The sequence below is a fragment of the Scaptodrosophila lebanonensis genome, unplaced genomic scaffold, assembly GCF_003285725.1.
Source record: "Scaptodrosophila lebanonensis strain 11010-0011.00,11010-0021.00 unplaced genomic scaffold, SlebRS2 tig00000061-arrow-pilon, whole genome shotgun sequence".
NCBI lineage: Eukaryota > Metazoa > Arthropoda > Insecta > Diptera > Drosophilidae > Scaptodrosophila > Scaptodrosophila lebanonensis.
In genome coordinates, this window is record NW_022060554.1 from 8,237,961 (window position 1) to 8,255,333 (window position 17,373).

General features: G+C 40.5%; 1 protein-coding gene across 1 annotated transcript; it reads left to right on the forward strand.

Annotated features, from left to right (window-relative positions):
* The first annotated feature begins 14,940 nt into the window (after positions 1–14,940).
* On the forward strand, positions 14,941–17,373 carry LOC115624838 (protein embryonic gonad). Its single transcript, XM_030519684.1, has 2 exons — positions 14,941–15,018; positions 16,312–17,373. Exons 1-2 carry the CDS (start codon positions 14,941–14,943, stop codon positions 17,371–17,373), a joined length of 1,140 nt encoding a protein of 379 aa, XP_030375544.1.

Consider the following 17,373-nt stretch of genomic DNA (forward strand, 5'->3'; position numbering starts at 1 on the left):
TTCTCATTATCAAACACTTTGCGCAATGGACGGAAACCAGGAAAAATTGGGGGGACGTTTCACCCAAAATGAGAGTTTATGTAATCAGACCTACTATACAAAACGATTTGACATTCAGCGCACCGTACGACTTAATGCGCGAATGCAATGTTTATTGACAGAAGGAAGGGGCCGTCGTCTAAGAAGAACGCTCCGTGGAATTGCGGCGCGCGTGACGTTCTACTCCTTATCTTTTATTTAACATGTTCGCTCTGTATAAATATGGAGGAGCCACCGTCTCGTCCCCGGCCTCGACGGGCGATGGCTTCGTTTGTATTGCCGGCAAGCCAGTGGCTGCACTTCATTAATTATGCGAGCTTCTCGCCAGACTGGCAGCTCGTGTTGCAAGAGGATGCGACGGCCATCGTTTGCGGCCTGATAAAGTTGTAATTTGTTGGCAGTTAAAGGTGTTGCTTATAGTGCAACTAATAGGCATAATAAACTAAAATGAGCATAGCGAAACGAAGTGGGCAAACGGTCGCAATTTATTGTGGCGAGCAGAGAAGGTCCAATCCCTTAAATAAGCCCATTTCGATTACAGAGTGGGCTGAGTGCGCTTTGATGAAATCCGATTGAAGTTTCTCGTCGGAGAAGCCGCGTTTTCGATACCCGGAAGGTAGCAGAATTTGTGTCACCAAATATACAAACAAACTCGCATACGAGTGGTTGTTGGTGTAGTTCTGTAGGAGGGTAGATACATGAGGTCCCCGAGAAGCCGTTAAAGTGAAAACCGGCGAGACAAACAAACAAGCAGAACCGAAGGTAAATATCAACAACAAGTGGATGGGGATATGGCTGTGGCTGTGGCTGTGGCTAGCGCTATTGCCATTGCTATGTATGCCCATTTGCCGCCGGCCTCCACATTGGCCACGGCCTCGGTGTCGTATGCATGCCAGCCATATAATGCACATCATCAACAACAACAGGCAACATCGGAGGCAGCAGCAGCAGCAGCCGCAGCGGCAGCGGCAAATGCAACATGTGCTCCATAGGCATGGTGCATGACACACACTCACACTAGCCAACACGACCTGGCCATAAACAAATATGAGTAGCTGCCTCCTTCTGCAGCAAGAAGTGTGGGAAAATTTTCTAAATTTCTCGTACCGCTGCCCCAGACAGGTTTTTGCTTGCCACTCGGCTAAGGAGATCGCGCACGAGGATGCCAGCGGGCGGGCGATCGGGCGGTCGGGCGGACGGGCACGCCAACTAGTGAAATTCTTTTTGATAATTTAATTTAAGAAATATTGTATATATTGCATATTAAGTGCCACGCATCGGCCAGTGATCTTAAGACATAGGCTTTGGGAATCTATTTACCACAGCGAATCAGTAAATGTCGTCTTTGATTAGCGTTACTGAATCAAGGTAAAAAGAACCGCCTTCTGCATTCCAACGATATAGATATATAAGATAAAGAGTGCCTTCAAGAAGAGGGATATTTCTTAGCTATATTAGCTACCCCGAGTATACGAGTATAGTATTGGGTATTGATTTCCCGCGAAAACTTTACACTATACGGTTTACAAAAACTTAATTAATGGTTACTATATCGCAACACAGTTCGAGTAAAACATTCAACTCTTGAATGCCTTGAAGATAACTTTTTCCCCACTATAGTTACTCCACTGAAATTAACATCCTACATCAGCTATATAATATAGTTTGATACAACTTTAGAATATAAACTGTAATTTGATTATTTTTCTCCCACCTAGGGTTTCCTAGCTTATAAGGTGTATTTATAAAAATATGTATATACGTGTATTCTTTTCTTATGTCGACAGTCAAGGTTTGTTGTCATAAATAAAAATAATTAAATTAAATAAATTATGAAGGTAGTGTACCGTAATATAAATGTGCTATCATGGAGCAGAGGTATCCAGATTTGGGGATTGGCGGCAGCGTCGAATCGTAGCACCACGGGTTATCTCTGGATTCGAGTGGTAAGTCCGCTACACTACGTTGCACCATGACCTACATAGGTCTGGAGATCGTAAAGCCGATAAGCCGATAACCAGCACATCAGTGGATTAGCTATCTGGACTGAGCTGGTCCCTCCTAGACGCCCTACCAATCACCTGTCTGAACCGTCGTATTAGTTTAAACAACTATTAGTTATTCATACCAATAACTTGTAAATTGAAACTTTATTAACTGTGGTATTTTATAATTTAGCAATCTTTTCGATATTATGGCAATAAAACATTGTAAAAATAAAAAATAAATAGAATAAAAATAGAATGTTGAACATCAACTAATATTTTTGTGGCTTTTGATTGGCCAATATTATTATGCAATCAATAAACAGCACCTTTTTGGTAGGCCTACTGTATTAAGAAAATGTCATAGTAGTATTTCATACTAATGCATTGCCTTTTCTTGCTTCCTAAATACATATATAATAATCTATTAAATTAAACTCTAAATTTATTAAAATAGGTTAAGTAGTGAAGTTAATCAAATCGCCTTAAATTTGTTCAATGAAAATTGTATGTTTCTTGTGAGTGGCGCATTAAGGAAATAATAAAATTAAATAAATTTATTAAAAATATCAGAATTAAATTTAAAAAAAAAACTCTTTAATATGGTATTGTGGATAAATATATTTTATGTAGATCTACAAAGATGGAAACATTGAGATTGGCATAAAAGGGCAGAACAGTTAACATCCCCGAGAGTCAGCTTGTGATTACTGTCCCATGCTAACCCGATGAGAGAAGATTAATAAGCAAACGTAAATTGGGTTCCCATTTGGAGGCAAATGGTGGTACTTAGCTTTGAGCAGTGCAGTGGTGAGAATGAACTTGGTAAATTGTTTTTAATACATTGTAGCTTTCTGTCCCATTAGACTGACAGCAACAACACCAACGGGCAGCACTGTTTTTAGTTTACCGCTCGACAAATTGTCGAGCTTTTGGCATCCGCGCCTCATGCCTCAGCCGATCTGTCCATATATGGAGCTCCCGTAGGCACTGGGCATGTGTTTTCGCATATACATACTTGTATATATGGACGTATATATGCAGTGTGTGTGTGTGTGTGTGTGTGTGTGTGTGTGTGTGTGTGGTTTGTGTGTGCACTAAACAAATTGTTAAATTTATTGCCGCTCGTAAAGAATGGTTGCAGTCACTTCGTTGTCCGCACCGGCAGCGCCACACACAAGCTGTTGTTGTTGCTTGTGCTGTTGTGTTTGGAGGCAGACTTGGAGTGGAAGACGCCAACAATGCCCCAGCCGAAGGCAAAGCGTGGTATACTAGTGTGTGGCAATTGCATGAAAAGTCGCACAGTTTCTAGGACGGACTTGGGGCTTGGGTTTTCATATGGGCCAAAGCAATCTGGGCAGAAACATTTGGCCACATGGCGATATTTCTATGGCTGCGGCATCTTAATTTTGTGTAATTAGTGGAATGTTTTTTGCGTCAGCTTCTTGGCGCCGTTGTCAATCACTAAGCCAACTAATCAATCAAGCCGACAATCAGAAAGTCATTTCCCATACCTGCGACTCGATGGCCATAGCATTTGGAATATGCAGGCCGTAATTGCAGCCCCGACCTGCCATAATACTAAGTACTGTTTAAGCCCACGGGTGGAATGACACTTTTACGCTCTACATATTCTCCGGAGACTCTGGAGGGACTGGGCACATAAAATAAATTTGGAAATGTAGCACACAGGCATAAATAGCATTATCCAGATCTTGTATTGGTTCGCTGTCTGATGGCTGCTGGTTTCTGTTCGCTGTTTGCTGGTTGCGGGCATGCCTGCAATTACAATTACCAAGGATCGAGGCAAATTAGGAAGCAACGCTAATGAAGAATTTACATTGTTTGCCAAAGCCAAAGCGAATTATTATTAAGAAGCCAATGTGGATGTGAATGCGCGCTGCGGTCAAAGAAACAGCGACCAAGACCAATTATATCGCCGAGCTTTGATCTTGCGACCGGCCTAGACGATGGCCTAGGCTGGTAATACTGGTAGCCTGGGAAGAAGCAGCGACTATTAAGCATACCGAAAGAAAGTAGCAAATGCAGCCACAACAGCAACTGAAATGTGAAGCAATTGTTTGGCATTGCAGCGCAAATTCAAGTTGCACTTTGATGTTGGGCGTGCGATCGCAAATAACAAAAAAATAAATAAAAAGGAGAACCCGCCGACAATTCCCAAATGCGCCAACTTGAGTTCTGAAAATGGCGACAGCAGACAGAAACATTTAAAAGAACGAAGATTTGTCCTAGAGAAAAATATGTTAGCGCTCGAATCAAGTCAGTCGCCGTCAAATTATGCATGCAGGCCCTGCCCATTGGCCTCTAGAGTGAGGAAAGTTGTTCCCGACACGCGTTCCAGCCCAATTCAACTAGTGTCAGCCGTAAAAAACACTCATCTGCTGAGATTTATTGGGTAATCCAATTTTTCTTATTGTCGGCCAAAACGGAATACGAAAACGAAATCCACTTAAATATTTTTTGCTTGCCGCGCCCCACCAAAACAGAGAAACAAAAAACAGAAAACAAAAGGGTGCCTCACATGGGTAGCCTACTTGCGCCCCAAAACCTTGTAATCGCTCCAATTTGTCACTCTCGCTTAGGCAGCGGCAAATGCAAAAGTTTATATCCCTGCAAAAACATTAAACAAATTTAAACAGCTGATGGCCATGGAATACCCTTCACGATTTGGGAAAATTTTAAATATTTATCAAAACTTTAGCTTAATAATTGGTGTCACTAATTTCTTAGGGTTTTTTTTTTTTGCTGCAATGTTTGAGATTTTCGTTATAACATCAACAAATATGAAAACACATTTTTTTCGTATTTTTAAGAATTTGTATGATTTTTGTACTATAGATCATTAATCGGGGGTTGGATACTGAGAGCGTCCTGCAAAATATCTCTTATCTGACTGGTAGATTGATAGTAATATAAAAGACATAATTCTTTATAGACATATAGTACTTAATACCAAACATTTTTGAAGAGGCTAGAAATTGAGGGGCGAAAGTAAGACGGAAACTCACAAAATTCCTGAAAAAACCCTAACTTTCGGCATGCTAAGTTTCCATCCTCTTCAATCGTTTTTTATGTCCACAAGATGTAAATACGGTAAGCCATTATACAATTTGTTTATAGAAATATCTACATGTGTATTAAAATATCTAAATGTTTCTTATATATCCGTTTAATCTTTTCAGTGGTCAATTATCGCTTTAGCTTCCAGGTCATACATAAATATAAAAGTCATAGAACAAAAGTGCAATTATTTCTATTTTCCTTCTATGTAAATAAGCTTTTCAAAAGAAATAACATTAACTGAACATATCAATATTTGAAATTGGTGATGCATAACTGCAAAAATATATTTCATTAAACTTCATTGTCTTCCGATCGGGTTTCCTTAGGTTTTCTTTAGTCCCGTACACTCGTACAAGAACCGAAATTAATATGCTCCATTTACGTATTGAGGCAGGGTATAATAAAACCTGATCGCGCAATTGTCATTAGTCTTTTGAGAAAAGCCGCTCTGGCAGAGGCACGCAAATGCTGTGCAGTTCGAAATGCGCATGCGCACGAATCACGAGAAACGACGTCGCGACGGTGACGACTTGAAGACGCGAAACTGAAGCACGCGCTAGTGCTTTAAACAAATTAGGGTACGCACATGTACACACATACGAGTATATACGTAAACACAAATGTATCTTCTCGTATGTATAATAAAAACTCGAGAGCTGCCAGCGAAATGTCGCACAAATTTTTTAAAGTTTCAAGTGTGCGGCCAAGATGACATCACAAGCCAAATATTTGCCCCCAATGAAGGCTCGGCCGGGCTCAGATGCGACCTATGGCAATGGTAAGGGAATAGTCAGAGTCAAAGTCAAAGTCTCCGCCCCGTCCTCGCCCCTGCCATTGTCATAGGAATGCTTGGACTGTACGGTTTCGAAGTAGCTGGTCAGGACAAACGGTTTGTTGACACTCGTTCATCATTCAAATGCTGGTTTTTCAGCGTCCTCAGTCCTCAGCTCTCCGGCATCCCAGACTGGGAAACTAGTTCTGGGCGCAACGAATTTGTTCGAGAGCAAAGTGACTGACTTGCTCCTGAGTTATGCAAATTCGCATGCTCTTCAGCGTGATTTATGTCCGAATCGAGATCGGGTTGTGCGTCTGCGTGTGCATAAATGTGAAGCAAATGAAATTAAGAACAGGCTGGTAAGCGCGCTGGCATTTACATGCCGATGTTCTGCCTTTTGGGTCCTGCGTTGAGGTCCTTCCAGTTGCCGTTGCCCTTGCCGTTGCCGTTGCCGTTGACACTTTTATGAAGTGTCAAACGTTAAGTTCATTAATTTGAGAGCAGGGCTCTTGAAAAAGAGACTTAGTAACTGAAAACGGGGCATTTATAATAAACTCATTAATCAATGCTAAATGGCGACAGACGCGGGCTGGCGATATTGTTAATGTTCAAATGGAGTTAGGAACCCCTTTTTTCTTGTTTGCTATTTTGACGCTTTGTCGTCATCAAGGAGTTGTTGTCGGTGCAGTTGTTGTTCATCTTTTATTCAAGCCAACGGCATCTGCCGTCATTTGTAACAAATCTTCGTCTGCCAAAGATGTTAACGTGCCAGCCTCGACAAGCGCGCGCGTCTACCAAATGAAAATGTGGATACGTGGAAATATTTGTGTGTATGCATGCATGTGTGTGTGCCTATTTCTGTTTGTGTGTGTTGCCCAAAAGCAAAAGTAACCAAATAGGCGACAAATGTTGTCCTTGTCTACTCGGTCAGCGATGGACCAAACAAATCGCTGCTGCTGCATAACATTTTAGGCCTAAGCGTTTGCTGCCAAAACGATCCAGATACCTTAAATCACAAATGCAGTTGAACGCGAGCCAACCAAAAACAAACAAACTAAAAAAAAAAACAAAATCGACAAAAAAGCCATAAACGTTGACGCATAAACTGCAAAGTTGCCTCTGCGCACATGTCAAAGGCGGTAGCAAAAACACGGCAGCAACAACGCAGACGCAACAGCAACAGCAACAGAAACATCGACTTGGCAGGAGCATTTTATTTCAATTTCAATTGATTGTCGTACAATCGCCATGAATAATTCAATTTTCAATTGCATTGCGCTGTGCGACTCGCAGAGGGAGGGAAAGAGAATCAAGATCTCTACACGTACGAATATTTTCCACCGATGCTGTTGTTGTTGTTGTTGCTTTGGCTGTTGTTGTTGCTGTCGCTGTTGCTGGCGACAGTGCGAGCAAAAGTAAGAAATGGCAGCAACCAGCAACGACCACCTATTACAAATAGTATATAGTGATGTATAAAGCAACACATAATACATACATACTTTGATTAGTAAAAAGATAATTCGTATACCTACCGACACTTTTACTCGTACATACTTCTTTTCACCTACTTTATATTTAGTATTTAATATTCCCATTACTGATTTGCCCATGAAAATTCATGAACCCAACGTATAAGGCTCGTATTATCGTATAAACATTTCAATACTTTAGTAAATAATATTTCATTGCCTTCTTTAAATAAATGGGCAGATATTGCTTTTAAAACAACTATTGATTGTAAATAATGTATATAATAATGTAATGTGGGATCAACCATACAAAAAGTATGGCTTCTGGGTTAATTTTTTTGTAACTATGCTTAAACGTCGTAATATGTACTGTATTGAATGCTCTTTGCTGACAATGACACGGATACCTAAATCTCATCAGGATGCAATCACATCGCTAGCTTCCATGCAGGAATTGAAGGACATAATTAGCAGCTCTCATAGGAATTAAATAGCTTCTTCTAAGCATCTTGACTTTGGAGCAAGCACGTCTTCCATTAACCATTAAACAACTTGAATCTAAAGAAATACAGTGTCTGACCTCTCCAATATTTTCTTCCGATTTAAAGTGGGACTCTGAATTCTTAACTTTAATTCATATTAAATATTCAATTTTGTATTTTCAACATTACTTTTTATTCAACTTGTAGTCCCTCAGACCGTTCGAGAAATTGTAATAGGCTGAAATAAAAATAAAATATAGTATATAAAATCCTAATACAGATTTCTGCATTGCCATCTCTTGTGCATTGGTTAATTAATCTTTTGCAATAGGGACTATAATTTACGGCAAATCGCGCTCTAATAAATATGAGCAGACATCAAAGCTAATGTCCCAACTCATCACCGTCAGCACGCGAGGGCAGCTGAGATGCCGCATAGGCATGAAAATTGGGAGAAACAGGTGGGCAATGCACACAACATACTCGTACGTATAATAGGCTAACCAAACTGGCTCACGCGCCTTACAGCACGGAGGCTATGGGAGGATTGAGGTAGAGGCAGACAGGGGAGGCCTAACGCGCAAACTTAATTAAAATTAAAGCGCTGCCAGATGCAAAGATTTGCCTACGACGAAAAGAAATGTTAATATGACGACAGCGACTATGACTGCGAGCGCAACTGGAACTGCGCGGATTATGACGACGCTGACAATCGGGCAAGTCTGGACAAGAGCTGACCAACATATGTATACTTATGTTTATGAATATACATATGTATGTATGCGTCCAACTGGCATTCGTTCAACGCTCGGCGTTTGGTTAGTTCATGGCTAAATGCTGCTCGTGCTGTGATAAATTGCACGTCGCTTTAGAGTGTTGCGCTTCCTTGTTACTCCGTCAACTGGTGTTGACACGACTGGCTGCCCCGACAGCGCTGGGTATTAAATGATCTTGGTGGTGCAAGTGGTGTTATTAAAATGAAATCATAATCATCATCATCACCATCATCATCAGCATCATCATTACCATCATAATGAGGTGCCATGAGCGGGCCAAGTAAATTCAATTACTGCTCTACATACATACATACATAAATATGTATATAAATTAATACATACATATATGTATTAATGCACACAAATGTCTATATAGTACATATGTATGTACATATGTACATCTGTGCACAAAATCAATTCACTGACTAAGACAAAAGACTTGAGCAACGAACTTGTTTTCTCCATTTTGAAAATGTCGTTACTATTTATTATCGCCGTCGATTTATTTCAGCTAAAAGCTGTAAGTACCACCTCCCTGACACATTAGTCAGCACATGAATGCCCATTTACAATAAACACACGCACGCACACTCAGCCACTCACATCGAATAACTGTACTGTGTGTAAGTCTCAGCGATAAACCAACAGCCAACCGCATCGAGACAATTTCAATGAACGAGCACTGAGATCGTGGCTCAGCGAACAGCCAACCACAGTGCAGCAAAAACAAACAGCAAGTCGCTGAGAAAGGAAACCACCAACAGCCAAGAGCCAAGAGCCAAGAGAGCGACACAACTAACAGATCGCTGTTAGAGGACTGTTAAGTCGCAGCTGTTTGTGTTGGCGCGCGCACAATAAGAAACAAAAACTGGAATGCCGCTTCCAATTCACAGTTAAGTCTGCATCATATTACGAGTAGACCCTGCCACTGTTAACCAAAGCATTGACAAGAGCAGCAGCGACGCGCGCGTGCTCTATTGCTGTTAGTTTATGTTGCTGCTGCTGCTGCTGCTGCCACTGCTGCAGTGATCTTGAGGCCAACAGTTGGCGCTCAGAACATTGACAGTTTAGTCTCGGACTGACACTGTGCTGCACAGCATCGAATGTACGCGAGAGCAACTAGAATTAGTCACGAGTGAAAACGAGTGTGTGAGCCGTGTTAGCCGTGCCGGGTCTTATTCGCCACGTGATTTTTCGCATTGCTTGGCCTGCCGGTGCTGCGTTGCCGTTGCCGTTGCCGAGGCCGTTGTCGTTGTCGTTGGCCGTCGCTATTCGTGCTTATCAGTGTGGAGAGATATGCAAAAATGCCACTGAAAGGTTAAATGCATTATCAGAAAATCTGTGAAAATTGATCAAGCTGCGAAAGTGAATAAAGTTCATCTACATCCAATATATTTGTAAATTAATCCAAGCAATAGGATAATATAATTGAAATCGAATTCATGCGTCTTTTTTTGATACTTAATTCTTTGGAAAGGTAAGATATATGATTTGATTACAAAAGCACAAAAGTGATAATTAAATCTGCATAAAACCAATACCAATTGTTGCTTCAGTTAGGCTGCATTCAGTGCACTTTAAAAGCTAAAAACAATCAAGTCAAAATATGCGCATACAACGAGAACATTAACATAAAACACATACACGTATAAGAACAAAACACGTTGCCAAACAACACAAATCAGGATCAGAAGATTGAGAATGGAAGCTCTGAAGGCAGAATAGGGAGCAGAGCCCGAGACAAAAGACTCTCATTGACATGCTCATTAATAATGTTATTGCCTTTTGTGCGATAAGTGTCAAGAAATTATTACAAAAGGGCGGCTCGCTTCGCAGAACAAGGCGATGGCGGTAAAAAGTTGAAGTAATTCAAACTTTTAATTGTCTGACTGTCTGATTGTCTGATTGTCGAGAATCAACCCACTTTTCACTGAAGGGCCTCCGAGACTTCTCACTGCCAACAACGACTCCGATGGTGATTCTGATGGTTATAGTGATGGTGATGGTCATGATGATGGCAACAGGAAAGGAACAATTCAAACTAGAGCGTGTGACTCTGCTGAATGGATTTGCATACGAGTATGAGCGGTTAGGAGGCTGCCAACTGTGCCGCCGGCTAATAATAAAGCATATTACGGGCAATTGTTTGTCCTCAAAAGGGTTCGGATTGCATGTCACTGCTGTTGCCGTTTGCGAACTCTACATCGTTCTTGACTGCTCTCGCCTGTCTGCTGAGTTGCTTTTTGTATCCACATACAACACACATCTGGATGCTTCAAAATATTTTCAACAATCGTGGTTTGCTTGTTTGAACACCTTTGAATATCACATAGCCACTGCTCTTTGTGCAAAACTATTTTATCTGATTTGTACCTTTGTTTGCTCCAAAGGACACATTCTGTTTATTATTCTTTGCCGTGCTTATTGCGGAAAATCCTTTTTGTTGCTTCCGCACTCATCGCTCTGTCTGTCAACAGACTTGATGAGCTTGTTGAAAGTGCACTGTTCTCGTTTTTATTGTTACCAAATGGACGAACACGCTCTTGTTCATATGTATAAAAAAAATGCTTAAAAACGGTTTAATGGAATCGGCATGCAAAAAAGGTTTGCACAGAGGATTTTAGAAAAAAGCACGCGAATCTGGAACATCTACTCAGTGTTAACTGTACAAAGCAACTATTAAAACTATATCGGACTGTAAAGTGAATATTTCCTCTATCAAAAAAATGTCCATGAAAATAAAATTAGGTTTGTATAAAAGTGATGTCCGAATTGCATTTGAAAAGGGTTCCACTCATAAGAAAAACTTCTCCAACAATACAATTCAATAACATAAAGCTCTAAATCATACAGTTCATTGGGAAGCTACCGCCACTAATAAGTAGATTACAGTAGTTGGAATACAATTTCAATAATTCAATTGAATGATTTGAAGGCCTTTATAGGAGATAACGTGGGTTACAACGAAATACAGGAATTTGATTTCGGTATGTTTTAAAATGTAGTGACCGCAGCTCTAAAATAAAATATAAGTTCATGGTATTGTTCTAATAGATTAAGCTCACAAATAAAAGAATGGGTAACAAATAAAATATTAGGTACATTGCCGAGATTTTATATTGCTAACAAGCTTAGTCAAATCAAATAATTAGGTCGCCTTCAAAAATTATATGTTTAGATGACAATTTCACTTTTCTGTATTTTCCAATTCAAAACCAAAAACAATGATTGTTAGAATTATCTCCAATGCCTAATTTTCACATGTATGCAATTTTCTCATGAATTTTCTCAGCCGTCATTACCGGTAGATTGAAAAAATATTGTAATAAAAGTATAATTATCATCGAATACTTAATGCACACGAATTTATTTATAATAATAATAATTCTTTTAAATAATTGCAAAACTGTTTAAAAACATGAGTTTTCAAATTTCTCAACAAAATTATAAGGAAAAGCTCCAGGGTTCAAAGTACTTTTTTTCGGGTCCTCTGACCAACTGGACCCTTGTTGAATACCTACCATGTCGGTATTTCCATTCTCTCCATTCTCACTTAGTGTCTCCTTTGTTGCCCATTTGATTATGCCTTGAGCAGCCTTTTAACCATTCCATTCTAGCCAGCTTCGTTATTGTGGGCACATATTGATAGTGCCTCCACTGCAGGCTGGCTGGCTGGCTGGCTGGCTGAGCTTGACAGTCGCGGCTTCAGCACAGCAGGTGGTACTGCTCGCTGGCGTGATGCGCTCCCGTGATAATGGCGAACATGCCATCCCACCACTTTGCATATAAACGCGCGCTAATGGACACCAAAGGTGACAGCAAGTGCTGCTAAATTGGCAAACATTGAATTTTCACCTTCACAGCGGTGGAAAACCGTGACAATTTTCGGCACAGCGGTGTGCTTTTCCAGAAACTGAAATGAGATGGGCAGCGATGTGAAGTAGCTGACTACAATTTGAAGCGTCAACTGCCACTGATAATGCCAGCCCAACGCGTTCAGACCACAACAGGCAGTTGGTGGGAGGGTGGATGAATGGGTGAGGCTGTGTCCAACTAAAAGAGCTTGCAATCTTGGAAGAAAGAGCAGTAGTGCTGTGTTCTGATAGAAATAATAATTCAACACAGATACAAACACAATCACAGTGTTAGTAAAAGCTACACTACTGAAATAATACCCATGCTTTGAGCATGAAGATCGAACATGTTTATCATTCTAAAAAATTGAAGACAAAATTAAATGTTAGCTTATAAATAAGATAATACAAAAATATGTATTTTCCATTTTTCACTAAAAGCCAAGAAAAACAAAAAGAAAACATACATTCCAAAAAAGTTCAATTGAAAATGTATCCTTAAAGATCATGTAGCGACTCCATTAAAGTGACCAAAGGAAATAGAGGCTTTTATGGTGAAATGGTATTTATGGAAAATTAAAAAAAAAAAAATTACACCATTCCTAATATGCAGCCCTATATGTAATGAGGAAAGTTTCCAGAAATTTTCAATAGATTTTAATAGATACCTTAAATACAATCTTAGTACGCAGCTCACAAGAATACTTTTTGAAATTCTTATAAAATGTATTAAAGCCCCTAATATTTCACTATCGGTATATAACCACATGTGGTGGTCAACTGGTTCTGGTTCTGTGCATCCAACCATTAGTTGATTAAATTAATGAAAACGATCATACATAAAATGATAGCGAATGATAGCGTTTAGCACCAGCATTAAACTGTACTTGCTGTACTGCTGTAGTCGTCCTATTCGGGTGCTCATCAATAACCCAGCACTGCCACCACCTCTTGAGTTTAGCACTGGGAAGAATTTGGCAAGCCGCTTTTGGTTGGTTTTTGTTGTATTGCTTTTGACCCAAGCTTTATGAGCACGCAAAGAAAGTAACTACATAATATGTGTGAACGAGACATGGACCCAGCCAAAGAGAGAGTTGCCAAAAGAGGAGTGGGGGCAGAAGCTGAGAATAAGGTGGTGCAAACCGGTCTCGGCATACCTCAATTTCTAGCCACGACCTGTGCAAAATGTGAAGAGAAACGCAGTGGGTCATTGCATCAACCTACTGTTATGTTGTTGTCGTCGTCTTCGTCGTTTTTCCTGCTGCTTGGGCCGTTGTTGTTGTTGTGCTAACTTGTGGCCTTTTCTTGATCGTAACTGATTACAATTCAATATCCATATCCTATGCAGAAGCTGAGCATTGGCATCCAAAGGAATACGCCACATGCTTTTCAAACTCTTTCAAGATCTTGCAATGGAGCATCTCCTTCCCATGTAAAAAGGCATATACTACTCGTATATATGTGTTCTGCAACAACAGCGTTTAAAATTCCCAGATTGCTTCCTTTTATTATATTTTTTATCTGTGAAGTGCAAAGTTAAAGAAGAAGCATTCTTCACCAATTTCACCAAAAACGAATTACACAAACGATGCCAAATAGATGTAAGTCGCGGTTGTTCAATATGCTAGCTAGAATACAAATTTCGATCTACTTACACCTCAAAACGCTCATAATTTTAATATTTTACGTCATTAGGTGCTCGGGTTTTGTAACGTAAAGTTGTTTTTTATTTCAAAAAATTAATTTGTGTTTTAGAAGATACGAAATAAAGTTGGCCTAATGAAAATGTAAGCAGTTGAAATTTATGCTTTAATATAAAATAATGTTATTGAAGTTTATTATATGACCATAATAGCTAAAAATAATAAGCTCGAGTGACCCAGTTTCTAAAACCATAAATGTTTGTGTTTCTAAATCATGAAATGTTTATGTTTCTATATCCAGATTGTTTCGAATATTAAAGAACCGTTTCGGAAGTAGAAGCTAAAATGGAACTGAATGTAATGCTTTACCATCGTAACGCAATCGAACTTGAGAAAACACATTCTATAATTCACTTCAGGATGTCACATGAGAATAAATAAATAGGTTTATAAATCACAACTAAAGTGTTAATCAAAAAGGCACAGAGCTGCTAAAATCAGATGTGGGGATTGAAAAAAGCAACGAATGGCGATTACACTAAACACAACATACAAGTGATATAATCAACATAAAAAATGTGTTCGAAAAACTCGTTACTAATAATTAAATTAAATTAATTGATTAAAGTCAACTTGAATAAACCATTCCTAATTAAGTTAAGAACATTTGGAAGCAACTTTTTCAGATTATATACTATACGTGTTTTTGGCAAAGTTCCTTTTCCACTGTATACTAAATACCGCTTTTCTAAATAAACTTGGATAAATATATATTTCTAATTAAACATAGATAAATATATATTGAACTTTCCTATTTTATCGCGTCCTTGCAGATGAACCAGCTGTGCAAAGTGTGCGGCGAACCTGCGGCTGGATTTCATTTTGGAGCTTTCACTTGTGAGGGGTGTAAGGTAAATATTATTTAGAACTATTTATTTATTTAATAATACTCGTAAGTTGACAAGAACCGGATGTTGGAAGAGGTGACAAAATACCAACGTTTTAATAATGCATTATGAACTAAGGTTAAGAAAGGTGTCTAAATAGTACAGATCCATCCACATAATACTCCTATCTAATAACGGCTTTCTCTCTCGAGGGGGAAATTGAATTGCCTTCCGACCACGTATGCCCCGCAATTTACAGTCAAGTTAACACAGGGACCCTTATAGACCAGCAAACAAACATTACAATAATAAAAAATTACCTAATAAATCAGCTATAAGAGCAAGCAAACGTAATATTAATTAATGGCCTTTCAAGGTACATTATTTTAAATAAATAAAATAAATAAAAAAAACAGAATCACTTGCAGTGCGACACGCTATGCAGAATCTAATTCAAATTGAAATCGTTCCCAGTTATACTTAACACTCAAATATAGTAGCTTAGCATCATATGATTCGCAAATAGCCTGCGAAAGAGAAACCATAAAGAGCAGAAATCAACACAAATAAAAACTACATTCGAATGACGATGACTTTCATCTCAAAATGTGCGAAAATGGTTTGAAGCTAGGCTTTTACTTTTCAACAAAACATTATTGCTATAATTAAAATTCAATTCGGCAGATAAATCGATTTTTAATTTACTTTAAGTAGATACACGTACTCATACACACATAGGCAGCCTTCAAATGTCATGGGAAAATTTCTGCAAATTTGGAGCAACGGCTCGTAGTGGTTTGTGGTTTTATTTTGTTGCAGGAGGAAGGGTGGAGGTACAGCGTCGCCGAGCTGTGAGATCAAGGCGAACACAATTGTAAACTGCAGTCAATCAAATAAAAATTACATGCATATTAGATGAGACAGCAGAAATCGAGCATCAAACTCAAAAGGCGAGCTGTGCTCAATGAACTTCAAAAATAAAGCCAGCAGACTCAACTGGCATCTGGCAACTGGCTTCTGGCTGAAAGGAAGGCGAAGACGCAGTCGGAGACAAAGGGGATGGGGACTGGTCGATATTGGCCAGTGCAGCATGAGTTGGCGAAAAGACAAAAGAGCTGGGCTAAATAGTTCATGAAACTATACATGAGGAAAGAGATACCAATGTGTTTGCAAATTTTTGTAATTGAAGCAAGTAGGTCGGTCAAGTGCGGTATTGCCGTCCGTATTTCCGTCCATCTCTTTCTATCTTAATTTTAATAGTTGAATAGTTGAATAGTTGAATATACAAGTACATGTATTTCCCATTGCAATTCACAGTCCTTCTTCGGACGCACATACAACAATGTGGCCGCGATCGCCGGCTGCAAGCACAATGGGGACTGTGTCATCAACAAGAAGAATCGCACGGCCTGCAAGGCATGCCGTCTGCGCAAATGCCTGCTGGTGGGCATGTCGAAGAGTGGCTCCAGATATGGGCGTCGCTCGAACTGGTTCAAGATCCACTGCCTGCTGCAGGAGCAGCAGACTACGGCCGGCGGCATGGGTGGCAATAGTGCCGGCACTGGCGCCAGCAACGCCAACTTGGATCAGTTGGCACGTCTGCAGCACGCCAGCAATCAGGCGCGACAGACCTACCAGGACAAGACCAATCCCTGCATCAAATCAGCCACCGCTACAGCCTCGCCCGCCATGACCATTCAGGCAGCAGCAGCGACATCGGCCGCCTCTTCGACGACGTCGAGTCTGCCGAGTTTTCTGCAAGCAGCCAAATACCTGAACGAACAGCATCGCCAACTCAAACTGGAGTCCCGCCTCAGCAATACGCCCAGCGATTCGGGAGCCTCTTCTGCAGGGGATCCCACAGACGATGGTACAAGCGTTGTGAGCGCCAGCACGCCAACCCTAAAGCTGCGGAGGGGTTTGCGCAAATTCGAATCCAACTTCGCGGTTCTGGAGCCAAGCCAACACGCAAGCGAGGATATTATGCACAGCACCGAACAGCAGCGCCGCCATAAGGAGTTGCTCGATATATTTCGCAGTCACTCCGAACCGCTATATAGTCCCTTTGCTCCTTTCACCCTGCCTCCCACATTGCTTGCCTGCGCACCGCCCCTACCAGTCGCCACCATGGCGACGGTCTTCAAGGACCAATTCAAATCTGATCTTCTGTATACGGATGCTGCAGCCGAAGAGGAACCCATCGATCTGTCCTTAAGATCCCGCACAGCACACGCAAGTCCTGCCACAGCGCCCAGTAGTCCAGTTACAAGCTCAAGTCATCCTGCACCCCCTCACTGCTTGGGCGAGGCGTCAACTTTTGTTCGTAAGTCGACGCCGCTCGATCTGACGCTCGTTCGATCGCAGACTCTGACAGGATAA

Bases quoted from the DNA above. Each gene is read 5' to 3' on its own strand.
- LOC115624838 (XM_030519684.1), top strand. From the start codon at position 14,941: ATGAACCAGCTGTGCAAAGTGTGCGGCGAACCTGCGGCTGGATTTCAT. The intron at 15,019-16,311 runs GTAAATATTATT...TGCAATTCACAG, and splicing joins TCACTTGTGAGGGGTGTAAG to TCCTTCTTCGGACGCACATA.